General features: G+C 60.9%; 1 protein-coding gene across 5 annotated transcripts in view; it reads left to right on the forward strand.

Annotated features, from left to right (window-relative positions):
• The window catches only part of LLGL2 (LLGL scribble cell polarity complex component 2), a 33,911-nt gene extending 7,090 nt beyond the window's left edge, over positions 1-26,821 (forward strand). Inside the window, exons 1-26 of one of the 5 annotated variants that reach the window (XM_045985076.1) lie at positions 4,059-4,082; positions 4,544-4,638; positions 14,043-14,140; positions 15,351-15,432; positions 15,710-15,825; positions 16,250-16,408; positions 18,061-18,223; positions 18,382-18,514; positions 19,023-19,077; positions 19,617-19,771; positions 20,995-21,212; positions 21,284-21,351; positions 21,487-21,640; positions 21,730-21,834; positions 22,233-22,525; positions 22,638-22,788; positions 23,099-23,249; positions 23,844-23,960; positions 24,079-24,245; positions 24,663-24,927; positions 25,159-25,312; positions 25,565-25,593; positions 25,812-25,859; positions 26,056-26,098; positions 26,224-26,285; positions 26,485-26,821. In XM_045985076.1, coding sequence (XP_045841032.1) covers positions 4,564-4,638; positions 14,043-14,140; positions 15,351-15,432; positions 15,710-15,825; positions 16,250-16,408; positions 18,061-18,223; positions 18,382-18,514; positions 19,023-19,077; positions 19,617-19,771; positions 20,995-21,212; positions 21,284-21,351; positions 21,487-21,640; positions 21,730-21,834; positions 22,233-22,525; positions 22,638-22,788; positions 23,099-23,249; positions 23,844-23,960; positions 24,079-24,245; positions 24,663-24,927; positions 25,159-25,312; positions 25,565-25,593; positions 25,812-25,859; positions 26,056-26,098; positions 26,224-26,285; positions 26,485-26,492 — 3,069 coding nt within the window. In that variant the 5' untranslated portion in view covers positions 4,059-4,082; positions 4,544-4,563 and the 3' untranslated portion in view covers positions 26,493-26,821. Of the gene's footprint in view, positions 1-4,058; positions 4,083-4,302; positions 4,340-4,543; positions 4,639-14,042; positions 14,141-15,350; positions 15,433-15,709; positions 15,826-16,249; positions 16,409-18,060; positions 18,224-18,381; positions 18,515-19,022; positions 19,078-19,616; positions 19,772-20,994; positions 21,213-21,283; positions 21,352-21,486; positions 21,641-21,729; positions 21,835-22,232; positions 22,526-22,637; positions 22,789-23,098; positions 23,250-23,694; positions 23,790-23,843; positions 23,961-24,078; positions 24,246-24,662; positions 24,928-25,158; positions 25,313-25,564; positions 25,594-25,811; positions 25,860-26,055; positions 26,099-26,223; positions 26,286-26,484 lie in introns of those variants that run through there. The other 4 variants (XM_045985077.1, XM_045985075.1, XM_045985078.1 and 1 more) reach the window with 4 other exon arrangements.
• Positions 26,822-27,159: the final 338 nt, after the last annotated feature.

Here is a 27,159-nt window from a genome sequence, read left to right on the forward strand (position 1 = left end):
TGCCTTCAGTCATGACCCTGAGCATGCTTCACCAGCTCCTGTTGCGGGCCGCTTGGGTTGCTTCTGATTTTCCCTGATACCTTAATGACCAGCACAGCAAGGCTGGGGAGAACATTCGAGGAGCTAGATGGGTGCCCTTGTCCGTGGTGGTTTTAGGGACCATTTTAGCATAAGGTGTGGTCGAGCACTGAGGGAGGAGAGGGAAAGTGATCAGGACAGGTGAAGAAGGAGAATGCTCTTTAGATGATGATTTCCGATGGGTTGCATGAGGGGCAGAAGGCTTATTTCAGATGAAAGCTCAGAGACTAGCAGAAGGGGCCTGGGGCGGGGGTTGAGCAGATGGGCGGGCCCTGAGCCGAGGGAGCAGTGGAGTAGGAGATGGGAGGGCAGACCGAGGCAGGCCCTGCCCAGGACTGTCAGTGGGCCCCCAGTGAACTGGGCCTGAGGCCATCTGCTGTGGCCCCTGGGGCCCCCCTTTCTGACCTACTCCATCTCTCCTGTTAGCCTGTACTCGGCTGGGCTTGTTGTCATCCTCCTGGAAGATGCAAGCTTGTTCCGTTTCCCCTGACACGCCCTGCCCCCAGTCTTACGCGGCTGACCACTTCCTATCATTCAGGTCTGGGTGGAGGCTTCTCTCCTGGCTCTGTTCATTCATTCAGCCAGGGTGCCTCAGTGAAAAGGCTCGTGAAAACGAGAAGGCTCGTCCTTGGGGAGGGGTGCACGGGTAAACAAGATTAGTAAGGAGGCTGTTGGTGCTGTGACCAGTGCTAAGGACCAAAGCCAAGCCGGGCAGTAGGAAGAAGGGACATTTGAGTACAGGTGAGAGAGGGTGAGCCGGTGGGTATCTGGAGGAAAGGCATCCCAGCAAAGGAACATAAGACCCATAGACCCTGGCCCAGGAATGTTCCCTGAGTCCTTCCAGCCACACCCTGGTCACTCTGGATTGGCCCCTTCCTTCGTTTCCTTGCTGGGCCTGCTCTCTCCGAGCCCGTTCTGCTGACTGATTTCTGTACTTGTGAGTCATCACACACACGCCCTGCGAGATGTCAGCTTGGTGAAAAAAAAAGGCTCTTGCCTGTCTTTTTCTGCTGTTGCATCCCCAGTCCTAGGACCGTGCCTACTCCGTGCCAGGCACCTGGCATGGCTCCCACTCTTGCCAGCGGACCCTTGTGTCCCCCTGTGTCCCCCTGTACGGGGGCCTCGAGCACCTGCCTTGGGAGGCCACCCAGCTTGGAGGAGCTGAGCTGTGGTGGTTGAGCCCGGCGGTTGGTTCCAAGCTCTGGCTCTTTCCCATACAACCCCCCACGCCCTATTTCCCACCCCCAGGAGAGGGGGTAGGACCTGCTCCACCCCAGGGAGCTCTGGGTTCGGGTTCCCGGAGCTTCTCTCTGGGGAACCCACTTAGCTGGGGTCCATGGAGCTGAGGGTTTGCCTGGAGGAGAGTGTGGTGAGTCCCAGACCTGCTCCCCTTCGAGAGAGGGTGGCACTTTTGACGCCTGGACTTGGGCAGTTATTTCTGTGTTGGGAGCAACAGCGAGGGGTTGGCGGGAGTGAGAAGAGGTGCCGTGGCTGCCTGTCTTGGTCCTGGTTCCCTCACCCCCCCCCATTCCTGTGCCCTTGCGGTCCCAGCCCCCTGTGGAGTAGGTGGCACCTTGACAGGATGTCACCAGTGGTGACCAGGCCCCGAACCGCTTGGTTGGCTCTGAGCTGAAGGCCTGCGTGCGCCCTGGCCCTTCTCTTGCAGGGCCGTGATTAGGCACCCTCTGGCCTGTCCTAGCCACCCTGCCCTGCCTCCCCGGGTCCTTACACTCGGAGTTCAGCAGACCTGGGGGCAAATCCAAGTTCGGCCCGTTTCTCCTCAGTGACCTTGGACGAGTTACCCAGCCTCTGTGGTCTTCATTTCCTGGTCTGCCAAGTGGAGATCTTCCACTGGACGTCCAGGGAGGCTGGTGGAGGGCGAACAAACATCCGGGACGGGGTTTAGGTGTCCCCTGTACAGACGCGCGAGGGCAGGAGGGGGCAGGGCGTGTGCGGACATCCCGCTGTGCCTACTCCTGAGTAGTGGGATTTAGGGAGGATTTTCTCTTTGGGATTGTTTGCTTCCTTTCTTTCTTTTTCCTTTCTTTCTTTCTTTCTTTTTTAACAGTGAGCAGGATTACTCGAGAAAAATGTTTAAAAAGTAGTAAAAGTAGGGATGAGTGGGTTGGGGCCTCTGCCTTTGGCTCGGGTCACGGCCCCAGGGTCCTGGGATCCAGCCCCGGGCTCCCTGCTTAGTGGGGAGCCTGCTTCCCCCTCTCTGCCTGCCTCTCTGCCTACTTGTGACCTCTGTCTGATAAGTAAATAAAATCTTAAAAAAAAAAAAAAGTAGTAAAAGTATGACATCCGGGTTGGGGTAGTGCCTGGTATGCTCTGAGGGGCATTTGGGTGGGTGGGTCCCTACCGTTTCCCAGCAGTCTCCACGTCCCCGTCTGCCTCCCTCCGGCCTGCACCTCCTCCCTGGGGCTGTGCCATGTCACCCGCGAGCCTGTGTGGGTTCTTGAGATCACCCCGTCCCTGGAGTCTGCAGGCCCCTCTCCTCCAAGGCAGCATTCCCAGCTTCCTCTGACTTCTGACCTAGTGACCTCGGCCCAGGAAGGGAGAGTGGGCGCCCCCGGGATCCCGGAGCCAGAGCAGGAGCCAGAGCAGGAGCCGAGCTGCGGATTTATGAGCTTCGGCCTGTGCTGCCCTCCCCCACGGCTGGAATGCGAGTCCACCGCTCAGCTGTTTGTCTGGGAGCCCCAGGTCGCTGCTGCCAGCCTAGGGCTGTTGTCACTCCCAGTCCCCAGAGCCTCCCAGGCTTCCCTGTGTTCCCTGACCTGCTTCACCACCCCGGGTCAGGTGGGCAGCCGGCAGGTTCCCGACTACCGCCGATCCGGAGGAAAGTGGGGCTCCCCAGGCTGCTCCGGCTCCCCCAGAATGGAAGGGCACAAATCTCTTGCATCTGCCCCACCCCTTCCTGCAAGTGAGGGTCTTTTCGGTGTCCCCAGAAGGTGATGGCACTCTGGGGGGCTGGTCTCCACCTGCTCCCAGCTCGGGTGGTGCTTGGATTGCCCCCAGTGTGTCTCTGCCAAGTGGGGTAACCCCTTCCGTCATGGCCAGCCCTTGGTGGTTTGCCAGAGGCCACCACCATGACCCCCCTCTGCCATCCACGTGCCTTTGGAGGGAGCCCCCAGTCTTGGACCACACGGGGTCCGTTCATATGCAGAGCCCTGGCCTGATGGTTAATTTTTGTCACCTCATAAGAAGCCAGAAATAAAGGGCATCTTTCAAGTCTCAGACACCTCCCCTGGGACATCCACCATGTCGGGGGCCAGGTGCTCCCCCAAACCCACACTGTGGCTTGATGCCTCCCGGCAGGGCACTCTCCCCTAGCCCCGAGTAAGCTCCTCTGGGGTGTGCCTGGGTCTGTTTAGTCTCTTCAAGGAGTCCGGCTACCCTGAGCCCCTGTGTTGCTGAGGACAGGCCTTGGTGTCCCGCGGTCAGTGGGCGGCCGAGCTGCTGCTGGCCGGAAGCTGAAGTGAAGATGATCCTTCTCCCTTCCCCCAAGGATGATCCAGAAATAGTTCCACTTGGGTTGGGAAAGCATTCTGCATTCAGATGGTTTGGGCAGATGGGTTTTGGGCCTTGAGCTGGTTTCTTTATTGGGAGCAGATTTCTTCTGATAAGGCTCCACTTAGGCCCATGGGAGAGGGAGTCTCCCTATCCAGCGCACCCATCAGAGCCCAGGGGAGCCGGGACCCGATTAGCCAGAGATGGGGGTGGGGGGGCCGGCCAGGAAGCCCAGGGCTAGAGCTGCAGCTCCGGAAAGCCCAGCAGCCGCGTGGGGTGGACCCAGTTCCACCGCGGGTCCCAGGCGTGGGCTGGCGTGGGCCGGTGCCCTCCGATCAGTCGTGCTCTCTGCTCCTCACTGCTCAGGCTCCTGACAGCTGTGACGCGAGAGCCTTCCCCGCAGTCAGCAGGAAGAGTGTGCCTGGGGGTGCCGATCCCAGAGACCTCTGCCAGCCCCCTGCCCCCCACTGGTGGGGTTCTGGTCGGGAGCCCAGGTAGACAGCCTTTGCATTTCTGCCTCCCAGTTGGGCTCTGGAGAGAGAGGCTGGTGAAGTTTCCCTTTCTGTTTAGCTGGGGTTTTATGGTTTTTCAGAAAACAGGTTAACAATTAAGCTCATTAACCTCAGGGCCTCTGTTCCTATAAAGCCGAGCCGGGCGAAATGGCTTCCTCCTCCAGCTTCCCCCGCTGGCTTTATAAGGCTGCAGTGGCCCAGAACAAGTGTTAGAGCTTGGGCCAGCCTTGGACCTCCAGGTATGGATGACGTCCCTGGAGTTCTGGACTGTCCTTTGCAGGTGGAGCGAGGGTGCACGAGAGGGCAGAGAAGCCGCTGCTGGGCTTGGGGAGAGCAGCTGGGCTGTGCCAAGCCCCTGGTGCCTGGGAGCCAGCGTGGGTCCTGGGGCCGGGGCTGCGTGGCTGCCTCTCGCTGGTGGTCAGCAGCTGCTTCTCTTTCTCTAGGAGGCTGTGCGCTAAGCACCATGAGGCGGTTCCTGAGGTCAGGACATGACCCTGCGCGGGAGAGGCTCAAGCGGGACCTTTTCCAGTTTAACAAGGTAAGGGGAAGCACCCCGTTGGCCACCCTCCACGGGCTGGGGCTGGGGCACTCAGGCGGCCTTCACCTGGATGGGGGTGCTTCCTGGGCGCTGCCGGCTCATGGGCACCTGACCCTGGAAATGGGGTCTGGTTGGCGGGCTCTCCTGGAAAAGGGCAGTGGGATCCCCAGGCGTCAGGACTCCATGACCCAAGTCTCACTGGCTGTGTGACCTCTGCCGATCGCTCTGCCTCTTCCAGCCTCAGTTTCCCCACCTGTAAAATAAGGCTCAAACATCCTACGTCCTCACGGGGCTGTGAAGGAGGCTCAGGGGCAGGAAAGATGAAAGGAGGCTGAACCCTGCCAAGTGGAGCAGTGTTCCCGTGATGCCCAGTCTCTGAGGCAGTGGCCACAGCCCATGGCTGTCCCCTTTCTCCTCACATCGCCCCCACAGGAAAACACAGCTCTCCCTGCAGCCAGACCACAGTGATTCCTGTGGCACTCTTGTGGCGGGCTCTAGGCCTGGGCAAATGAGAGGCGCCCGAGACTGCCAAGGCTGGCATTCGGCTCCCCCAATCCTGGACCTGCTCCTAAGGCCCCCCGAAGCCAGAGCGCCCTGCCACCCGAGACCACAGGGAGGGCCCCAAAGCTCCGCAGGGCTTCCTCCCAGGGCCAGGGCGCGAACAGGTGGAGCTGGCCTGTAAACGGGCGCCCCGTGCTTTATTAGCTCTGCAGCCACCTAGCAATCTGCCCGTTTCGGGGTAATTAGCCTTGCTTAGGTCCGCTTTGATCTAGGCCCGAGCCACATGCCCAAGCTTCCCTCCGCTCCTGCAGGAAGCGGAGCGCCAGGATGCCCAGGGACACCCGCCCCCCAGGACATGCTGAGGGACAGGCCTTCCCCTCCAGCTTGGCCACTCAGACGCCGGGTGACCCGGTGCCTGTCCTCCACGGGGTAGGCGTGTTACAGGGATTGTACGGAGTTAATGTGCGGTCCAGGAGCACTAGCTGCCCTTCTGGGGGGGTGGGGGGCGGCCTCCCATGGAGAGAGACACCAGGGCCTTGTCTGAGCGGGTGGAGACACCCTGCTGTTTTCCTCTGGTTTGCTTGACCGCGGGCAGGTGTGGCCCTGGAGCTTCGCTGAGGCCACTGGCCAGTGGAGGGGGGCTTCCCTGAATGAGCGTCTCCTCCCACTGGCAGAAGGAAGCTGTTGGCAGAATTTTGGGGCCTTGGGAAATGGGGTGCAGCTGTTAGGAATGGGAGATCTCGGGGGCCCATGGGTGCCGGTCTGAGAACCTCAGCACCCTCCTGGGGGCAGGGCTGACCCCCGTGTGCCTCCATTGCCCCTGCTGACACTGAGAGATCTCACACCCCAAAAAGGTGGCCAATTCGAGTGGAAACCGGATAGACAGGCTCAGCAGAGGGAGGCGCCCCCGCCCCAAGTTCCAACTGTGCAGCGGGGTGGGGCTGGGGTGGGGCTGGGACCTGAGGACTCAGCCCACCCTCCATGCCCTACAACTGGTGGCCCCCAAACTTGGCTGCCCCACCCCCAGGCCTGGCTGGGGAGAGGGGGAGGGGAGGCTCCTGGAATTCCGTCCTCCTTCCATTCCCCCGCTAGAAACCTGCAGTTGAGCAGCTACTGAAAGACCGGCTGCGGCTGAGGGGGGCAGTGGGATGCAGATAAGATCTTTGCCTCCAGGACTTTTACAGTCCAGAAGGTGGGAGGGGGCCGGTGGTCTGAAAGGCCACTTCCTGGGAGCTGAAGGGAGGGAGGGGAGGGAAGGAGGGAAGTGGGTGGGTAGGTTTGGTCTCATCTGGACACCAAGTGAAAGTGGAGCCTGAAGGGTTGGGATGGGGGATGAGGCCAGATCCTGGAATATTTAGAAACCCGGGTGATCCCACCCAGGCCAGCCCCTCCTCCGCCCCCGGCTTCCTGGTGTCAGGTTGAGCGAGGCTGGAACCTGGAAGTCTGGGGCCTGACTGACACCCATAGCTGTGGTGGGTTTTGAGCAGGGGAGTGCGTGATCCCATTCAGTTTGGAAGATGACTTTCTTTCTTTTTATCTTTTTTTTTTTAATTTTTTTATTTTTTTATTTATTTATTTGACAGAGAGATCACAAGTAGGCAGACAGGCAGGCAGAGAGGAGGAAGCAGGCTCCCCGCTGAGCAGAGAGCCTGATTGGGGGGTGGGGGGGGCTCTATCCCAGGACCCTGGGATCATGACCTGAGCCGGAGGCAGAGGCTTAACCCACTGAGCCACCCAGGTGCCCCTAATTGGTCTTTTTAAAAAGATTTTATTTATTTACTTATTTCACAGAGACATACAATGAGAGAGGGAAGACAAGCAGGGAAGTGTGAGAGGGAGAAGCGCAGGGAGCCTGGGACTCAATCCCAGGACCCTGGGATCATGACCTGAGCCTGAAGGCAAATGCTTAAGCCACCCAGGAGCTCCCATTTAATTATTTTTAAGGGGAGCATTGCAGTGACTGGATGAGGCCCAGATGGTGAGGTGTAGGGCATGAAGAGAACAGGGTTTCTCAACCTTCTCACTGCTGACATTTGGGGCTGGCCACGTGGAGAGGACGTTTAGTGACATCCCTGGCCCTGGGTCCCCAAGACGTACAACCAGAAATGTCTCCAGATGCTGCCCAGTGGCCCCTGGCTGAGGACCACTGGATTAGAGAACTATTTAGGGCATGAGGCCTGGTGCTACGTAGGGATGTAGGAGTAAGGAGGGTAGGGAAGGGAGGTGGGTGTCTGGCATGACTGCGGGGGTGGGGGGGCTCCGTCCTGGGCACGTCATGGTGCCAAGCCCTGGGGAGGGAGAAGCCCTGGGAGGCTGAGGAGCGGGTGAAAAGGAAAGCGGTGCATTTGGACAGTAGAGCAACAGGGATGGTCCCCGTTGATAGGGAGGGCGTTCGGCCCAGGGGTTGGTTAGTGGTGCCAACCCCAGAACTGACTGCCGAGGTTCACCGGCTGGGTGACCTTGGCAAGTCACGTGTCTCCACAAGATGATAGAAGCAGGGACGCCTGGGTGGCTCAGTCAGTGAAGCCTCTGCCTTCATCCTGAGTCATGATCCCAGGATCGAGTCCCACATGGGGCTCCCTGCTCGGCGGGGAGCATCCTTCTCCCTCTGCCTGCCACTCCCCCTGCTTGTGTGCTCTCTCTCGGCCTTTCTCTCTCTCTCTGACAAATAAATAAAATCTTGGGGGGGGGGGATGATACAGGAGCTAGTCCAGAGTTGGTGTGAGGATTACGCGAGTTAAGATCTAAGTTGAAAGGCAGATTCAGAGCACAGCTCTGTGGGCGATAATATCTGGCCTCAGGTTTGAGTTTGGGGAGCCTTGGAACCCGTGGTCTTTGCAGACAGCGGGATATGCAGAGCTGGCGCTGTGAGCCTCGGGCGGCCTGTCCGGGCAGGTGTCATTCGCACGCAGGTGAAGGTCAGCCCGCTGAAGGTGCCCACAGATGGTAAAGCAAGCAGTGTCCAGACTGGACCGGTGGTCCCCGGGAAGGAGCCGTGTGTGTAGACGGATTGATTCCCTGAACCCTCCGCCGGACAGCCAAGGGGTCCAGGTAGTGCCGTGCTGAGGAGCCCAGTGGCCCTGGGGCCAGGTGCCAGCTGTGCCGCCTGTCCGCTGCGTGACTGCAGACACGTTACGGAGCCTCTCCGCTCCTCAGTTTCCTCATCTGTGAAGCCGGTGCCCTAAATGCTCTCTGCGTCCAGGTCGGTGTGCTCATAAGCCAAGTTACAAATGGCACCTGGCACACAGTTGGTGCCTCACCTTGTTCTTGTGGCACCTCACAGCCGGGTGGCGTTCCCATTCCGTGGGTGAGAAGACCGAGGCCTCCAGGGCTCACTCACGCAGCCAGAGCTCATGGCGGGTGGTGGCGCCGGTCCCATGTCCCCACCTGCTGCCCTCTGAGGGTGGCGACGTCCCCTCCCTGACCTCAGTTTCCTTGCCTGTGAGGGAGTCTCCTGAGCCACTGGGGCCCGGATGAGGGGACTGTGGAGTCCTCTGGACATCTCGGTGGAGAGGGAGTGATTTCAAGGGGACAGAAACTCGTGCCACAGTAAAACTCCTTCCTTGGAAATCCCTGGCGGCTGCTCCCTCCCCTGGTAACGCCAGCCAGCTGATAAAGGCTTTGGGCCCTTCCTGCCTGGCCTGCCCACACTCCTCTCGCCCCCCCCCCGCCCCCCCCCCCCCCCCCCCCGCTCCCCGCCCCCCGCCGAACAAACAGTGTGTTCCTGACTGGCTGCCCCTGTCCAGGACCGGGTTGCTTTGTCTTGGCTTTTTTGTGGCTGGTCCCCTGGTGTCAGGTGACGGCCACACAGGGAGGGCCAGGTTGCTGCCACCGCAGGGAATCTGAGCTGACCACACCCAGCAGCTGGGCGTGCCCCCGCAGCCCCAGGCAGCCCTCCTCCCAGCCCCCCAACAAGGGCCAGGGACTCCTCAGCCCTGGCTCGTGGCCGGCATCCTCCCCCGCTGAGGGCAAGCTGAAGGGCCCCCCACTGTCTCCATTCTGAGAACCTGCAGTGGGGTCCGGGAGCCAGCCCCAGACAGACAGGGCTTTCTTTCCCGCACCAGGCTAACCAGGCTAACGTTGCAGCTCCGCGGCTCCTGCAAATCTCGCCTTTCCCAGTTCCTGTCAAAAGAGTTTGTTGTTCTCTCCTCCCTTGGCAGAGGTCACCTGAGCCAGGTAGCAGGGCTGGGGCAGGGCCAGGTTGGCTGGATGCTGAGCTCAGGAGGAAGGGGAGGCTGGCCCCAGTGGCGGGGGGGGGGGTGGGGGGGGGGGGTGGGGGGGGGTGGGGGGGGGGGGGTGTCAGGCATTGGCAACCAACCCCCCTCCCTCTGAGCTGGAGAGAGCTCTGCTCTCCTTGCCGAGCCCCTGCCCCCCACTCTCTATCCTGGTTGCGGGATGATCTGGGACGGCAGAACGTCTTGGAAGTCCCACAGCAGGGAGCCCCTGGGACTGATCCCACTTCTTGGGCCCCATGTGCAGTGAGGGGGCTGAGTCTTTAAAGGCTGTTAGAAGTTGGGGGATGGGACAGCCGAGGAACGGGAGGACATCTGAGGTTGGGAGGACGGCTACCGCTGGAGCACAGGCCAGAGGTGCCCTGTAGAACCTTCCTGCTTCTCCACGCTGCTCTGGCTTTCTAGCTCCTCCCTAGTTGACCTCCGTCCTCTTCCTGAACCCAAATCCCTCCCTTCCCCATTCCCAACATAACCCCCAGTCCTCTTGTAACTGGCCTGGGGGCCCCCACACCTCCTCCCTCAGTCTGCAGGCAGGTTTCAGGTTTCCTATGGGATCATAACTGCCTCGTTTGGGGATTTGTGGGCTTTATTTGCATGTCCGCCTCTCCTCCCCAACCTCCCCAGACCTGGGGGATCCCCTGTCACCACGCTAACTACATTTGAACCCACTCTCTTGGCCCCTGACCAGGTAAGGGCAGCATGGCATTTCCTCCCCTCCTTTTATTCTTGAAGGAGCCATGGTCCCCTGGCGAAGATGCCTGGAGGGTACAAGGGAATGAAGGAGACCTTTAGAAGGCAGGCAGGCTGTGTCCCTGGGGGAGGGGAGGTTGGTGGTGAGCTGAGCCTTCCCGCTGAGCCTGACCATGGTCTAGAGGTTTGCTTTCAAGGCACGGCCTCTGGTCCAGTGCGGTCATTGGTATCCGCCCACTGATCAGATGGAAATGAGGCTCAGAGAGGCAGAGGAACTACCCCAAGTGTCAAAGACATTTTAAGTGGCAGAGGGGGGATTCAGAGCCTAGTGGGCCTGACTCAGTCCCTGTTCTTTCTAAAGCAGCCTGTGGGAAAGAAGGCGGAGGTGGGTGGGGGTCAGGGCTGGTGGCGGTGTCCCCAGGACCCTGAAGGAAATAAAGAGTAAGTACAAGAGATTGAAGGATAGGCCCAGCTTTTGTCTCCTCCAGAGAAGGGAAAAGAGGCCAACCTGTAATGGGAGCGACTCGGGTGGGATGTTCGGAGAACTTCCTGCCAGGGAGTTGGTAGATAGTGTGTGGCCTGAGAGCCTGATGGAAGAAGAAAGCTGCAGGCTGGTTCTGTTTGGTTTGACTTTGTCCTGAGGCAGAATTGTCTAGGGCAGTGCCTTAGTCCAAAAGGACTATACTGCGAGCCACGTATATAATGTAAAATATTCTAGCAGCTTCGTTACATTTTTTAGGTGGGTGAAATTAACTTTGATTTATATCTTTGTTTAATCTAATGTATCCAAAATATTACTGTTTCCACATGTAGTCATTAGAAATTAATGAGGGTTTTTCTAGGTGTTGTTGTTTTTTTTTTTTTTAAGATTTTATTTATTCAGGGTGCCTGGGTGGCTCAGTTGGTTAAGCGTCTGCCTTTGGCTCAGGTCATGATCCCAGGGTCCAGGGATGAGCCCCGCATCAGCCTCCTTGCTTGGCAGGAGCCTGCTTCTCCCTCTGCCTGTCGCTTCCCCTCCTTGTGTGTTCTCTCTCTCTTTCTCTCTCTCAAATAAAATTTAAAAAAAAAAGAAAAGATTTTATTTATTCATTTGAGAGCGAGCACAGGCAGGGGGAGAGGCAGAGAGAGGAGGAGAATTCCCATGAGCTGGGAGCCCCATGCCGGGCTCGATCCTAGGACCTGGAGATCATGACCGGAGCCGAAGCTACTTAACCGTCTGAGCCACCCGGGTGCCGCCCCCCTTAAAACAGAATCTTTGAAATGCCAAGTGTATTTTACATTTACAGCATATTTCAGTTCAGACACAGACTTTTCTTTGGAGCTAGGTAATCTGTAGTTAGAGCTGGAAGGTTGGCAGCCAAAAGGGGAGAGTCCCAGTGCGGTCTGCCTGACTCCAGCCGCCGTTCCTTTGGGATCCAGCAGCACACCTGGAAAGTTTTCCAGTGACTGAACTGGGCAGCCGTTCTTAAAGTTAAGTTCATTAAAATGAAGTTAAAATTTCCATTCCTTGGTGGCCACACCGCAGGTGCCTAGTATCTCTACACAGCTCACGGCTGCCACACTGGGTAGCCCAAGGCATGCGCCTCCTCCTGGGCACAGGGCTCCTTCCTGCAGGACATCTCCCCCAGACTCCTCCAAATTCCAGAGGCTTTTCGCCCCACTCTGCTCCTAACTGGGGTGAGAGAAAAATGCCACCATCCCAGGAACCTTTTCTTGGGCCCTGGCTACTGACTTGCCGAGGCCCCAGCAACCTGAGGCCGGCCGAGCCCTACCCGGGGGCCCTGGGGGAGCTGCTCCCCGCACCCACCGTCATGTGCCCTGCCCTCCTTTTCCTGGGAAATGTTTACATTCCGGACGCTGTGCTATCTCCCCAAGCCTTTTCCAGGCGCTGCATTTTTTACATAGCTGAACGGGGACCTGGGCTGGCCAGGGGGGCTCCTGCTGGGTCACTCCTCCTCTCCAGTCTGTCCCGTCTAGGTAGAGCCATCTGTAGGGCAGACTAGTTCCTGGCAAAGAGCCAGGGAAGGGGGGGTGCCACACCTATGTGTCCCCAGATTAGCCGTCTCCAGAGCTCTCCTCCTCGGCTGACCCCACCTCGGGGCCTCCTTCCCTGAGCCACTGGACTGGATGGGACAGGCCAGCAGCCAGCAGCTGGGTTTGCTAAACTGTTGTGCCCACTGTCACCAGGGCTTATCTCTTTCTGTTCCTTTGGGCCTGATGGGACAGCGGGGGGTGGGGGGGGGAGCCCAGAGGGCCTAAGGAGAGTCGCCTCACCGGTGCAACCTTCTTTCTGCAGGGCGGAGCCTCCATTGCTTTTTTGTTTTCGTTTCTGTTTTTAAAGCTTTTTATTTATTACTTGACCGAGAGAGACACAGCGAGAGGGAACACAAGCAAGGGGAGTGGGAGAGGGAGAAGCAGGCTTCCTGCTGAGCCGAGAGCTCGAGTCCGGGCTCGATCCCAGGACCCTGGGTTCATGACCTGAACCAAAGGCAGACACTTAACGACTGAGCCACCCAGGCGCCCTGAGCCTCCATTGCTTTAAAAAAAAAAAAAAATGTAAAGCATCTGGCTGGCAGCCTTTGCCGTGCTCTGATCTAGCTCTACAGGTCCCATATCCCCTGGAGTGGGAGGCAAGGGGCAGGGAGCGCCGAGTAAGAAAAACAAAAAACCCTCCCGAAGATGGTTCATCAGTCCAAGTGTGTCGAATATACATCCATGCTTTTTAGGCCTGTAATTCCACTCCTGGGACACCTACCTAAGGAAATAGTGAGTTGTAGGCAAAGATAGGAGGAGTCCGAGGAAGGTCATCAATGCAGCCGGCGGTGGTGAGCCCTATAGAAACAGAAAGTGTTCACCAACAAGAGCCTGGCGGCTTTGGGCGCCTGAACATAGGGAACATTCCTTAGCTGTCTATTTTTTGGTTTTTGTTTTAAAGATTTATTTATTTGAGAGGGAGATGGAGCACGTGTGCCAGTGGTTGAGGGTGGGGCAAAGGGAGGGAGAGAGAATCCCAAGCAGACTGCCCGCTGAGTGCAGAGCCCCACACAGGGCGATCTTGAGATCGAGACCTGAGCCAAAATTAAGAGTCAGACGTGTAGCAGACTGAGCCCCCCAGGTGCCCCTCCACAGCCATTTAAAAGTCACTTCGGTGCTTTGGATGACTCGAGCTGGCTGCAGACGGGCAGACAGGCTACGTAGCTCTGTGCTTACGCACATAGCTGTGGGGCACGACCCCAGTCCGCTCTCTGTGGTAAGTGTAGACACACCAGTGTATGGTCACAACACAAGAAAGACTCACAGACCCCAAGATGCTAGCAAGGGTCGCTTCCAGTTGTGGGAGCATGGGTGATTTTTGTTTTGTTTTTCAAACTCCTTTCTATGTTCCAAGTTGTCTACAGTGTGTGTTCTGTAGTAAGAAATGAGCGAAATTGTGTGTCTGCTCCAGAAGCTTCTCTGGAAGGGTAGTAGAGAATGGACGGTAGCAAAGGTACCGGCGTTCAGGGCTGGAGGAGCCTCGGATGGCCCAGGGCCAGGAAAAGCTGCTGTGGGTCCCGTCCACCTGCAGGGACTGGCCCAGAGCTGCGGCACAGCTGGGCTAACTGAGCCGTCTGGTCCTCCATTGTGCCAACCCCCAGAGCTACCCTCGCCCCCGCACCCCCGCAGGAGGACTGGGTCGGTCACCCACAGTGTGGGCGGTGGAGGAAACAGGTCCAAGTTCCTGGCAAGCATCAAGTGGCCAGTGTGGTGTCAGGGGACAGTGTCCCGGGGATGGCCGGGACAAGCCAAGGACTGGGTCAGAAATGGGTCTGGGATTGGCTCTGCACTCAGGTGTCTGGGTAGGAACCTGAACATGACTGACTTCGTGCTCGCACCTGCTAGGGGGCTCTGTGCTGCAGCTGCCCTGTCCCACGCTGGCTCTCCAGCCGCGCGGAGCAAAGGGGACTTGTCTGCAGGTCCGTGCTGAGCTGGTTCTCGTTACAGACCGTGGAGCACGGCTTCCCACACCAGCCCAGTGCCCTCGGCTACAGCCAGTCTCTGCGCATCCTGGCCATCGGCACCCGCTCCGGAGCCGTCAAACTGTATCCTTTCTGTTCCCCAGCTCCCGGCTGGCGGGGCCCTGAAAGGGGCAGGGGCCCTGGCATTGGTGGGATTCAAACTAAAGCAAGTTGTAGATGACCCCTCCTGTTCCTGGGATGGTCCACATACCCTCTTGGGAGTCAGCCCTGGATGCAGTAAGTGGAGGAAGGTGGTTTTGTTTGGTTTCGTTTTTCCCTTTCTCCCAGTTAGCAGACTGGTCCCAGGGTGGCCTTGGGGGAGAGGAGCAATGTGAAGGCTTCCAGATTCTGCCGCACCATGCATGCCCCCTGTGTCTGCACAGGCACACCAGAGAGAATGGACTCGTGGTTGGCACGGACAGCCTTTCCCTGGCCTGAGGCTGGACGTGGTCCGGTGGGGTCATCCTCCGCCCAAAGCATGGGTTCTGGAGCGTTTCAGGAGCAAGCCCATAGTTCCAGGATGGAGGATCGCCCTCTGGTTGGGTCCTCTGGCTGGCCTGGACTACAGTCTGGGAGCTCCCCAAACCAGACATCCCACCCGAGCCCCTAGAGTGAGCTGGGGTGGCACCTGGGAGAATTGGGAGATGGGGGACCACCATGGGAGCGCAGCCGGCCCCTCCTTGGGGGAAGCTGTGACTCCCCCTGTTCCTCTGCGGCAGGGTCAGGTCGAACAGGGGAGGCGGGGGTGGGGACTGCCCCTAGTGGGCCGGCCTAGGCTGGAGGTGGTGTGGAACTCTCTCTCAGCTGGTTAATCATTGCTGGGCCCCAGCCGTATCCTGGTCACCACCAGTCCCAGACCTAACTCATGGCCAAAGCTGCTGGGGGCGGGCCCTGGGGGGAGGGGGCGCCCTGTCTCAGGTGCCACCTTGTGGTAGCTGATGGGTCTTCTGCGGCTCAGGTGATGGGGGCAGGGGGAGGCTGCAGCAAGCAGTGCGGCCCTTGCAAGGGGTAAGATGTGTCCCACCCCCCACTGCCTGGCTGGAAAAGCTCCCCCTGATTGGAGCTGGCCCCTTGCTGTCACATCACCACGGGCCACATGTCCCTCAGGCCAGGGCCCCTGCGGCCTCCACCCCCCACCCCAGGCCCCATCTTGGCCGGGGAGGGGGTGCTGGAGAGCCTGTCTGTGTCGCTGAAGTATTTATATTCTTGCCACGCGGGCCCAGAGGTCCTGGCCCTTGAGCGGGAGGGGGTGGTATCCTGCGTTCTGGAACTTTCCTGAGCCCACTGCCTGTAGCTATGGTGCCCCAGGGGTGGAGTTCATGGGGCTGCATCGGGAGACCAACGCTGTGGTACAGATCCACTTCCTACCTGGCCAGGTGAGGGGACCTCCACGCCCCCTTCCTCACGCGTCACCTGGTAGGGTATACAGAGGTATTTGGTGGCCCTGGGGTTGGGTCTGCTGGGAGGGCTGGGAACCGCTCCCCTTTCCCCAGCTTCGGGTTCGTGGACCACGCAAAGAGCTGCCGGGGGTCTTTTGGTTCTGGGGCTCTCTGAATCGACCCACTCGGGGTGGGTGAGAGGCGGCGGTGAACGCCGGCCCCTCCATAGTGACTGAGACGGCGCGCTCCGGGTTCCTGTGCCGCCCCTCCCCAGGGCCAGCTGCTCACCCTGCTGGATGACAACAGTCTGCACCTGTGGAGCCTGAAGGTCAAAGGCGGCGCGTCAGAGCTGCAGGAAGATGGGAGTTTCACACTGCGCGGTCCCCCGGGGTAAGAACTCGGTGCCCGTCCCCTCCCGGCCAGCCTGACCTGCCTGCCCAGCTCCAGGGTGGGATCACCCTTTGAAGGTCCTGTGGCGCCCTGGGTGGGCCCAGCAGTGGTTTGAGCCGACACAGCCCCTCCTGCCGGTGTTCTGTTGGCGCGGGTAGGGCTGCGGCCTGCTCCCTCCATCCCCACACAGCGTCTACACAGGAGACTCTGGAAGGGGCATGTTGCCTCCCAGCCCAAGCCCAAGCCCTCCACCGTCTGTCTTCTGTCTTGGCAGAAAGTAATCAGTATATTTATCCTGACCCCAGACAACCATTAAAGGGCCACATTAACGGACCTCACAGGCCTGCTTTCCCTGGGCATGGCCTGTGCTGGGGCCTCCCCCGCAGGGTAGCAGCCGGCTCACCGGCGGCCGTGCCGTCCCCAGGGCTGCTCCCAGTACCACACGGATCACCGCGGTCCTGCCGCACTCCTCCCGCGAGCTCCTCTATCTGGGCACCGAGAGCGGGAACGTGTTCGTGGTACAGCTGCCGGCCTTCCGCCCGCTGGAGGACCGGACCATCAGCTCGGACGCCGTGCTCCAGCGGTGAGCCTCCCGACACCGGCCGCTGGGAGCCCGTCCGCTCCAGCCAGCCAGGGCCTTCTCCCTTCTGTGCTAGTCATGTCTCAGGGGCCTCTAATTTCTCTCCTGGGAAGCCTATAGGGAGGGAGGAGAGACTCTCAGCTCCCCGCCTGTCCCCTCAGTGGAGACTCTCACCCCATCATGTGTTAGCGTCCCAGCGCTTTCCCACAGGTCTGGGGGATAATTTGTCATTTCAGTAGAGGTGAAGGAAATGAGGCTCATCTTGGTGGTTGCACCGTCACCGGTTCTTAGTCCGGTGTTCTTCGCGCTGCTGCCATGAATTTCAAAACCCCAGGGGCTCCTCGCCGGGGCCGATGGGGCCCGAACCTTACTGTGTCAGGAGGGAGGCATGGGCTTTGGAGTCTGTGCTGCTTTCATTTGCCTGCAGGCCCCGGGGCCTAATCCTGGACAGCCACGACCCTGTAGGCTTCTTCAGATCATCCCAGAGGCTTTGTCGCGTGGTGATGATGTCTGCGACAGAGAGGATGTCAGAGCAGGTCTGGGTGTGGAGAGCGGGGACTGGGGCCCAAAGGAGTTGCAGATGAAGGGTTAGTCACGATGGAATGTTCTGCAGTGGCACGGGATGGAGAGGAGGCCAGGGTCCTCGGAAGGGAAACTGCTTCAGGTTCGAGCCGGTGGGACCCCGTTCCTTCCAGTGCAGGCTTTAGGCTTCCAACTCGCTCCAAAGGGCCCTTTGTCCGGGCTGGGGTGGGAGGCTTCCTGCTTGGGGCTGGGTCTCTCTGAGCACACCTGTGTGTTTCCACCCGGCAGGGTAGAGTCAGGCCAGCCAGGCCGTGGTCAGAGCAGAGTTGTCGCAGGTCAGCGGGTATGGCGGCTTCTCAGCCTGGCTGCCTAGTCTGTGGGCAGGCCTGTGGGAGGCGCTGCTCCTCAGGTGGCTGTGCTAGCGCCCACCTCTCTCTGCTGGTAGGAGTCTGACTGGGGGCCTCCCCCGGTCTGAGTGCCTGCCAGTCTGAATCCTCGCTCTTTCTAAATGAAAAGAGGTTTGGCTTGGTTGGGCTCCTAGAAAGGCCCTGGGGGTCTAGGCTGTTTGCCTAGGCTTCTGTGGTCTGGTCTGAGGTGTTGGCTCTGGGTCCTGTGCCTGCCACCTCGTCGTCCTCTGTTGGCTGCAGCAGCTCCGGAGTTCACATCAGCATTCCAGGCCCAGAGAAGGAGGAGGGGGTCAAAGCTCAAGGCCAGTCCCACTCACGTAGAGTTTTGTTTAGTGGGTTTTAAAAGCTTTTCTTTTTATGAAACACCACCTCTACCAGAAATGCCCTAGATACGATGTACAGTTGAGCGGATTTTGGTAACGCGAGCACCGCTGCAGGCACCCCCTGGGGAAAGAACTAGAGCTTTGCCGCTGGCTCCCCGAGCCCCCACGTGCCCCTCCCAGTCCCGAGCCCCTCCCTCCATGGAGGTCACCGCCTTCTCCTTCCTCATAGCCCCTCCCCGCGGGTTTGCATCCTTAAGTTTCTGTCCTCACTGTCCTGTCCAGTGCTTGGCCTCGCGCGATCCTGCCCCATGCCACATCCACGCGGTGTGCACCTGTGCCCCGTGGTCGGTCCCGCCCGCCGCCGGCGGCGACACCATGGCCTCACGGCGCTTCCGTCCACCAGGTTGCCCGAAGAGGCCCGCCAGCGGCGCGTGTTTGAGATGGTGGAGGCTCTGCAAGAGCACCCCCGCGACCCCGACCGGGTCCTCATCGGCTACAGCCGGGGCCTCATTGTCGTCTGGGACCTGCGGGCCAGCTGCGTGCTCTGCCATTTCCTCAGCAGCCAAGTAGGCCGTGTGGGGCAGGCGGCAGGGGTTGGGGGGCAGGGGCTGTGCCACCCCCAGACAGCCCTGTACTGAGGCCTGGGGGTGCCGGTGGCGGCGCCAGCAGCACCCTGATCCCGGCCTGATCCTGGCCTGCGCCCTCTCCCTCTCCTCCTCGGCAGCAACTGGAGAACGTCTGCTGGCAGCGGGACGGCCACGTGATTGTCAGCTGCCACTCCGATGGCAGCTACTGCCAGTGGCCTGTTTCCGGGGACACCCCACGGCCAGAACCGCTGCGCAGCTGCATGCCTTACGGTCAGTGCTCCGTCCGCCTCGCGGGGCCAGCCCCGACCTGTCACCGGGACCCCCGTCCGCTGGCAAAGCCGTGTCCTCTGCTCCCAGTCTGTCCTTCCAAGTTTGGGGTGCAGGCGCTCACCTCTTAGCAACAGAGCCGGGGCCCCGAGAAGTGAAGGCTTTGTCCAGAGCCATGTGGTGGGTTCTGCGCTGCTGTTCGTGGCTCTGTCGGGGGACGGCTCAGGGCCGGACTTCTGAGCACAGGTCCGCTGTGCAGGTGTGGCATGAAGTGTTTGTGCCCTACGGACCCTGGAGCGGACGGCCCAGTTTAGGCTGGTTCCTTTATTGGGGCGCGTGGGGGACTCGGTCAGTTTAAGCTCTTGATCTCAGCCCAGGTCTTGGTCTCAGGATCGTAAGTTCAGGCCCCATGTTGGGCTTCAGTGTGGGACCTACTTTAAAAAAAAAAAAAAAACGTGGTCCGTATGAGACTCTATGAAGAGTTTCTACAAGCTGGTTCCTTTTCTTGTAGGTCCTTTTCCTTGCAAAGCCATTACCAAAATCTTCTGGCTGACCACCAAGCAGGGGTAGGTATCCATGCTCTGTCCTTGTCCCGGTCTGCAGGCTTCCTGGGGGGCTGCTCTGGCCTCTGCTTGTGGCAGACAGCGTCTAGGGACTGCGTTAGGGTCCCGCATGGGGTCTCCGATGGCAGCGAAGGGAGAGCAGGCCATTCATTACTTCTCATGGCTAATTCCTGAGCAGACATTCTTGACCTTTCCCTCCACCCTCCCAGAGAGATGATTCAGAGCAGCAGGGTTCAAACTGTTGTAGCAGGAGACCTGTTTCTTCAGGGAGATCCCACGTACATGCAGCCACGGGAGCGGGTGGGGGGCCCCTGCCTGAAGCAGAGGCTCGGGAGCCACACTTCACGCCCAAGTTCTCCCGGGTTATTGCGATCAGGGAGTGATGGGGGTCCACCCCACCCCTCACGGGGACCTCGAGACTGGCCTCCCTCCCGGTCCTGCCCCTTCGGTCCCAGGACAGTCCAAGCTGCTAGCTCAGCCCGGGGCTCTCCGAGCTCGTGTTGGAGCCCCAGCCCAGCCCGCGGTTCTTCTGTGCCGGCCAGGTTGCCCTTCACCATCTTCCAGGGCGGCATGCCTCGGGCCAGCTACGGGGACCGCCACTGCATCTCGGTGGTCCACGATGGCCAGCAGACTGCCTTCGACTTCACCTCCCGCGTCATCGACTTCACTGTCCTCACTGAGGCGGACCCTGCAGCGGGTAGGCGGGCGTCGGGGACGGCTGTGGAGGGCTGGCCTCCGGGAGGTGCAGGGATGTGGCCCGCCTGTTCTCAAGCCTGCCGCTGCCTGAGTCCCTCACCCCCACTGCACCTCTCTTGGGGCCTTTACCACAGACACACACACAAACACACACCGCCAGCCTGTGGCTTCGTCCTTGCTGGCCACACCTCACACCCACCCTGAGCTCTCTTTGCCCTCGCCTGGCTCTGACGGGTCTTAGCCCGAAGAGGGCAGATCTGGCCTGTTGGGTAGAATAGCACCCAGCTGAGAGCCAAGAAGGCCCTGGCTTGGACTCCTGAAGTCCTCCCTTTCATGGGGTGAGGCAGAAGCCAAGACAGCAGAGCCCTGAGTCGGTCTCATGAACTGGTGACAGGCAAGACTGGAAAGGGCTGATGTGGAAATCTGGAGAGGAGGCTGGGCAGGAGATTTCCACGAGGGTGGGCCTCCCCTCCACACGAGTCTGGTCTGATGAGGTCAAGGCCTCCAGGTGAGGGTCGGGCCTGCTCGGGACACACCGGCCCACTCTGAACCCGCTTTTCCTCCTTCCCAGCCCCTTCCCTCCACACACCTGATGGGGGATGCTAGGAGTAGGGTCCATTCTTTGGGGCTTTCTACAAAGTTGATCCTGTCATACGTGAATAAAGACAAACGTTATTTCTCCCTTTCTAAGCTGTATACCTTTTATTTCCTTATCTTGCCTTATTGCATCACTAGGGCTTGTAGAGAAGCTGAGAGAGGGGCCCGCTGCCTTGTTCTTGATCTTAGTGGGAAAGCTTCCCGTTTCCTACCCTCGAGTTACACAAGCTGCAGCTTCGTTGTCGGTGATCTTCACCAAGTTGACAAGTTCTCCTCCTCCTAGTTTACTGAGAGCTTATCATAAACCAGGGTTAGGGTCTGTCGGATGCTTTCCCGGCACATACCGATACGATCCTGTGTTTTCCTTCATCCTGTGCGTGATGGCTTCCGTTCATTGACGTTCACACATTGAGGCGGCCTCGTGCACCTGCGATGAGTCCCACTTGGCCGGTCGTGGGGTGTCATTCTCTCTGTACTCTGTTGGATCTGGAGCTTGTTTTTTAAAACGCACGTTCTCTGCGCATAACCCTAGAGCTTCAGATTCTGCAGGGCTGGGCTGGGGCAAATTGCTCCCCGCGGCTCCCACGGCTCCTGACACCGCCGCCTCCGCCCCTACCTGTCCCCTAGCCTTTGACGACCCCTCTGCCCTGGTGGTTCTGGCCGAGGAGGAGCTGGTGGTGATTGACCTGCAGGCGGCTGGCTGGCCCCCCGTGCAGCCTCCCTACCTGGCCTCCCTGCACTGCTCCGCCATCACCTGCTCCCACCACGTCTCCAACATCCCCCTGAAGCTGTGGGAGCGCATCGTTGCCGCGGGCAGCCAGCAGCACACGCACTTCTCCACCATGGTAGGTCCCACACCAGCCCTGGCCCTGCCCTGGGTCAAGTTCGCCCACGGACTTCTGGTCTCCTTCTTCAGGAGTGGCCCATTGATGGTGGCACCAGTCTGGCCCCAGCCCCTCCCCAGAGGGACCTGCTGCTCACGGGGTAGGCAACGTCATGGCATCTTCCTGCCAAGTAGACTGTGGGGGGTGGGAGCCGAGCAGGGAGCCAGGGAGCGGTCGGGTCCTAGCACCCCCGGCCCCGCCTTCCCCGTGACTGGCAGGTGGGCTCCGCCCACAGGCACGAGGACGGCACGGTGCGGTTCTGGGACGCCTCCGGCGTGTGCTTACGACTGCTCTACAAGCTGAGCACCGTCCGGGTGTTCCTCACCGACACAGACCCCAGCGACAGCCTCAATGTCCAGGGCGAGGATGAGTGGCCCCCACTCCGCAAGGTGAGGCCAGGAGCCTGGAAACCAGGGAGGGCAAGGACGGACCGGGTCTGGCACTTTCAGTCACCTGCGGCCCTCCCGTCCGTTGTCAGGTGGGCTCCTTCGACCCCTACAGTGATGATCCCAGGCTGGGCGTCCAGAAGATCTTCCTCTGCAAATACAGCGGCTACCTGGCTGTGGCCGGCACGGCGGGGCAGGTAAGCAGGCTGGGCTTAGGGGGGAGTGCGGGGCAGCTAGGAGGAGTGGCCAGGTGACTTTGGGCAGTGTCCGGGGGTTGGAGGGCAGCAAGGACAGGAGCCAGTCTCCTGAGCGCCCATGGATGGTATCACCGGGACCATCACCGGTCCCTGTGGCTTGGGGCTTCTCCCAGTGGGGAGGGATTCCCTGGTCCCCATAGAGACAAGCCTGTGGGATGACTGATTGTCCTCCAGAAGCCAGGATTCAGGGCCAAGGGTTGGACAGAGGCCTTCTGGCTGTCCTCGGGCCCCGGGACTGGCCGTGGGTCCCGGGTCCTTCACTCTCCAGCTTCAGGGTCCTGCGGTCCCAGGGTTCCTTGGCGCGGGGAGTCGCTCAGCCCACCTGCCCTCCCCGCCAGGTGCTGGTGCTGGAGCTGAACGACGAGGAGGCGGAGCACAGCGTGGCGCAGGTGGAGGCCGACCTGCTGCAGGACCAGGAGGGCTACCGCTGGAAGGGGCACGAGCGCCTGTGCGCCCGCCCGGGGCCCGTGCGTTTTGAGCCCGGCTTCCAGCCCTTCGTGCTGGTGCAGTGCCAGCCCCCGGCTGTGGTCACCTCCTTGGCCTTACACTCCGAGTGGCGGCTTGTGGCCTTCGGCACAAGTCATGGTTTTGGCCTCTTTGACCACCAGCAGCGGCGGCAGGTCTTTGTCAAGTGAGCAGCCTCCCCGGGGCGTCCGGGGCCTGGAGCTAGGGTTGTCGCTGGGCTCTTACCCCTGGGCCCTGGCAGCGCGGATGACCGGATGTGTCGTCCTCCCCCCCCCCAGATGCACGCTGCACCCCAGTGACCAGCTAGCTTTGGAGGGCCCACTGTCCCGTGTGAAGTCCCTGAAGAAGTCCCTGCGCCAGTCCTTCCGCCGGATACGTCGGAGCCGGGTGTCCAGCCGGAAGCGGCGGCCAGCTGGTCCCCCTGGAGAGGTGAGACCGAGACCGGCCACGAGGCCGGGGAGAGCTCTGAGCAGCCCGCAGCGGGTCCACACTAGCCCCGTCTCCCCTGCTTGCTGTGGCCACGCTGAGGAGGTTCCTGGCCTGCCGCCCTGCCCGCCAGCCCCGTGGCCTTGGCTACATCACGCCGCATGTCTGTGCTTCACCTTCCCCGAGAGTAAAGGGCCAGGCCCTCGGGAAATACCAGAAGGGTGGTGGTGTGATGGGTTGGTGGTGAGCAATCCCGTGTCCCCAGAACGGGGAGGCCGGAGCCCCCGCTCAGGCCCGGCCCCACCCACTGCAGGGACAGGAGGGGGCAGCCAGGCCGGAGCGCGCAGGGGTGCAGAGCATGGAGCTGGCTCCGGTACAGCGCAGGATCGAGGCCCGCTCGGCGGAGGATTCCTTCACGGGATTCGTCCGGACCCTCTACTTCGCTGACACCTACCTGAGGGACAGTGAGTGACCAGCCTGAGGTGGGGGGGCCCAGGAGAGCACGGCCTTGGCCCAAGGGCATGTTGGAGGCTGCTGCCCGGCCTGGCTGGGAGGACCCTAAGAGGGGCTTCCACTTGGGAGCACGGGGAGACCGGAACCCCTACCTGCGTCTCCAAGGCAGATTGTGCTGGCTTCGTACTCAGGCTCCGCCAGGCCCTCGGAGTGTGACCCGGGACATGTCACTTCTCCCCCTGTCACATGCCTGCTGGTGTCCAGTGGGCTCTGCAGAAGCTCCCCTGTGGCCTCCTACCAGGGCAGGGATGGTGGGGCAGGGATGAGGGTCTTGAGGGTCAAGCTATCCTGGATTCAAGGTGATCTGTGCGTGGGGCCCCTGGTTGTCAGCCTTCCCAGCCTTGCCTTTCTACACCCCAGGGGGTAGGCAGCACCCACAGCCATTCCATTTTACAGGGGAGGAAACTGAGGCTTCCAGAGTTTGCCAGCTTGACCTTGGAGTCACACAGGTAGTGAGAGGCAAGGCCAGGACGTAAGCCCAGGTCGCCTGACTCCACCCGACCCGCAGAACCATGGGTTAGGTACAAACTTTTGCCTCTTGGCAGGCTCCCGCCACTGCCCCTCGCTGTGGGCCGGCACCAACGGGGGGACCGTCTACGCCTTTGCCCTGCGCGTGCCCCCCGCCGAGCGGAGAATGGACGAGCCCGTGCGGGCAGAGCAGGGTGAGTGCTGGGCGGGGGAGAGCGGAGGGTGCTCCTCTGCCTAGGTTTGGGGTGGGGTGGCGCCTCCAGCCTTGCCCTGTGCCCCGCCCTCACCCACCACTTGCCCCTTGCCCTGTAGCCAAGGAGATCCAGCTGATGCACCGAGCGCCCGTGGTGGGCATCCTGGTGCTGGACGGACACAGCGTGCCCCTTCCCGAGCCCCTGGAGGTGGCACATGACCTGTCGAAGAGCCCGGACATGCAGGGAGGCCACCAGCTGCTCGTGGTGTCAGAGGAGCAGTTCAAGGTGCTGCTCGGGTACAGGCGGGCCCCCTGGGAATCCTGGGGGCGTCTGGGGAGCTCAGAGGACGGGCTGGTTGTGGTTTCTGCAGTGGACGTGTGCAAGGCCACCGAGGCACAGAAGAAGAGGGGGGGTGGAGCCCCTGGGCTCCAGGGTCAGCGTGGGGGGCACTGAAGCAGGACCTGTGTCGGTGGGAGGGACAGCGAGCACAGACATGGAAATAAGGAGGCCCGGGGCTGCAGGGCTGAGCGCCAGGGGGCGCCCAGAGAGGCCGCTGACCGCTGGGAAGGGTGGGGGGGCCACCTGCCCGGGAGCCAGGCCGCGCAGCCGCACCGGGCAGGGAAGCCAGAAATCCTCACTTGGCTGGACGGCGCGCCGGGGGCCGTGGTCGGGCTGGGCTGCGAGCCGTGCCCTTGCCCCCAGGTGTTCACGCTGCCCAAGGTGAGTGCCAAGCTGAAGCTGAAGCTGACCGCCCTGGAGGGCTCGCGGGTGCGGCGGGTCAGCGTGGCCCACTTCAGCAGCTGTCGAGCCGAGGACTACGGGGAGCATCACCTGGCCGTGCTCACCAACCTGGGCGACGTGCAGGTGGTCTCGCTACCGCTGCTCAAGCCGCAGGTGCGGTACAGCTGCATCCGGCGCGAGGACGTCAGCGGTATCGCCTCTTGTGTCTTCACCAAATACGGCCAAGGTGGGCCTCGGGCAGGCGCGGGGGGAACCTCTGCTGGGGGGTGTGTGCGCTGAGGGGGTCCCACCGGGCAGCCAGGCCGGAGGGACCTCAGCCGAGGACTTCGAGGGAGGTCCCAGCCCCTTGTACCTCCTGCGGGGTTGGGGGGTGGGGGTGTCCCCTCGGCAGCTGCCAGGCCCAGGAACCGGGGGCTGGCCTCACCTGCCTGGCCTCTCCTCCGTCCCCCGCCCGCAGGCTTCTACCTGATCTCACCGTCAGAGTTCGAGCGCTTCTCTCTCTCCACCAAGTGGCTGATTGAGCCCCGGTGTCTGGTGGATTCAGCAGAGACCAAAAGCCACAGCCGCCCCCGCAACGGATCAGGCCCAGAGAAGGCCTTGGACCGAGCCAGGTCAGCAGAAGGACAGGTGGCCTCGGGCTGGCGGCTGGCCAGAGATCCCCTCCCTGGTGAGCTAAGCCCCCCCGCCCAGCTCTGGCTCACCAGCACCCCCCACACCCTGTCGTAGGTTGCCATCCCCGCCCTGGCTCGGGGTGGGCCTGGTCAGCTGACCTCATTCTTCATGGGATCAGGGCTTTCTGAGCCGGAATGAGGAGCCTAGCTCCCCCCAACCCCCCTCCATCCTCACCATCTCTCTCCCCACAGGAACTCAGGGAGCCAGAGTGATGGAGAGGGTAAGACGGGCTTCCCTGTGGCCAGGGTTGTGGAGGGACAGAGGCATTGTAATACTCAGGCCGAGACCCAGGCCGAAGAGGATGGAGGGGAACCCCAGGCCTGCAGGGGTTGTACAGCATCCCTTCCAGTCCTGAGCTCCGGGCTCTGGTGCTCCCGCTCCAAGGGAGCTGGGGCAGAGAGGCCCCATGGCTCACCTGACTTGGCCTCTGCCTTTCAGAGAGAAGGCCCGGCCGAGTGATGGAACACGCTCTGCTCAATGACGAGAGTGAGTTGGGGCAGGAGTTGGCGGGCTGCTGTGAGGAATGTCCCAAGGGAAGCGTGGAAGGCCAGGGTAGAAGTGAGGGCCATTACCCTGAGGCGGCAGACCCGTCCAACACCCCACCAGTAGAAGGGGGGGGATATTTGTGTCTGGCCTGGTCTCTGCTGGCATCACCACGCCTCTGTCCCCCCCAATCCTGCAGGGGTCCTGAAGGAGATCCAGAGCACACTGGAGGGAGACCGAGGGTGAGTCGCTGCTGGGGCCTGTGGGGGGGGCCCTGCGGTGCCAGGGGATCTCTGGGAATGAGGGTCCTTGTCTGGCCTCCCCAAGGTCCCCATGGATGGTGACTGTCCTATCTCTGCCCATGCAGGAGCTATGGCGATTGGCGTTCTCAGCGAGTGGCCGTGGGGTACAGCCTCAGCAATGGGGGAGGTAGGTCGGGGCTCTGGACACCACTGCAGGTCTGGGGGGCAGCCGGGAAGGCACGCCTCCTGACGCGGAGGGAGAGGAGAAGGCGCCCACATGGGTCCCCAGGGGTCCTGAAAACCTCTGCCTCTGGGCTCTGGGTGGGGGATGGAGGCCGCTGGCCTGCCCAGGAGGCTCCGAGCCATTGCTTTGTCTCCTTCCACAGCAGAGTGAGCAGGTCGTGGGTCCTGGCCGCACCACGAACACACACTACTGAGGGCTCTCCCTGGGGCCCGGCCCCGCCTGCGAGGACCGTGCCCTGGGCTGCGCCAGGGGCTGGAGCCGACCCGGGTGTCCAGCCCGCTGCTGCTCTTGGCCTCGGGAGAGGCGGGACCCCGGGGCTGTGGGGCTGCCCCTCCTGGGCCTTGTCTGTCCTGGTTCTCTTGTCATGTTGCACAGTTTTTACTCCCTCCCCTTTTTGTAGTGGGCTGGGTTTTAAATTATAAATTTTAATTGCCTCTGGGTGAAAAAGAGTTTTTAATAAACACCTTATTACCTCTTCACCAGACTGGTCCAGTGACTAATTTCTTTAATTGTGGAGAAATTGTCAACGTAAACAGAAATGATTGTTAGCCAGTCCCTTGCCTTTGCCCCGGGGTGCCGTTGCTGGACCGGCTGGTGGTCCAGGGAATCCCTTTTTGAAGCCGTTTGAGTCAGAGCAAGTGTGCTTGGTTGTGCCTGAGCGCTGACTCCTCCGTGTGTGGGAATGAACGGCAAGAGGTAGCCGTTGCGAGTCTGCGTGGCTGCTTCCCTGGGTGGGGGCCGAGGGAGTCCCCTTTGACTGGCCTCTCCTTGCCGTCAGGAGGGGAAGACACAGTATCTCAGACCCGGCGGCTTCTTC

This window comes from Meles meles, chromosome 18, assembly GCF_922984935.1.
Source record: "Meles meles chromosome 18, mMelMel3.1 paternal haplotype, whole genome shotgun sequence".
Classification (NCBI taxonomy): Eukaryota; Metazoa; Chordata; class Mammalia; order Carnivora; family Mustelidae; genus Meles; species Meles meles.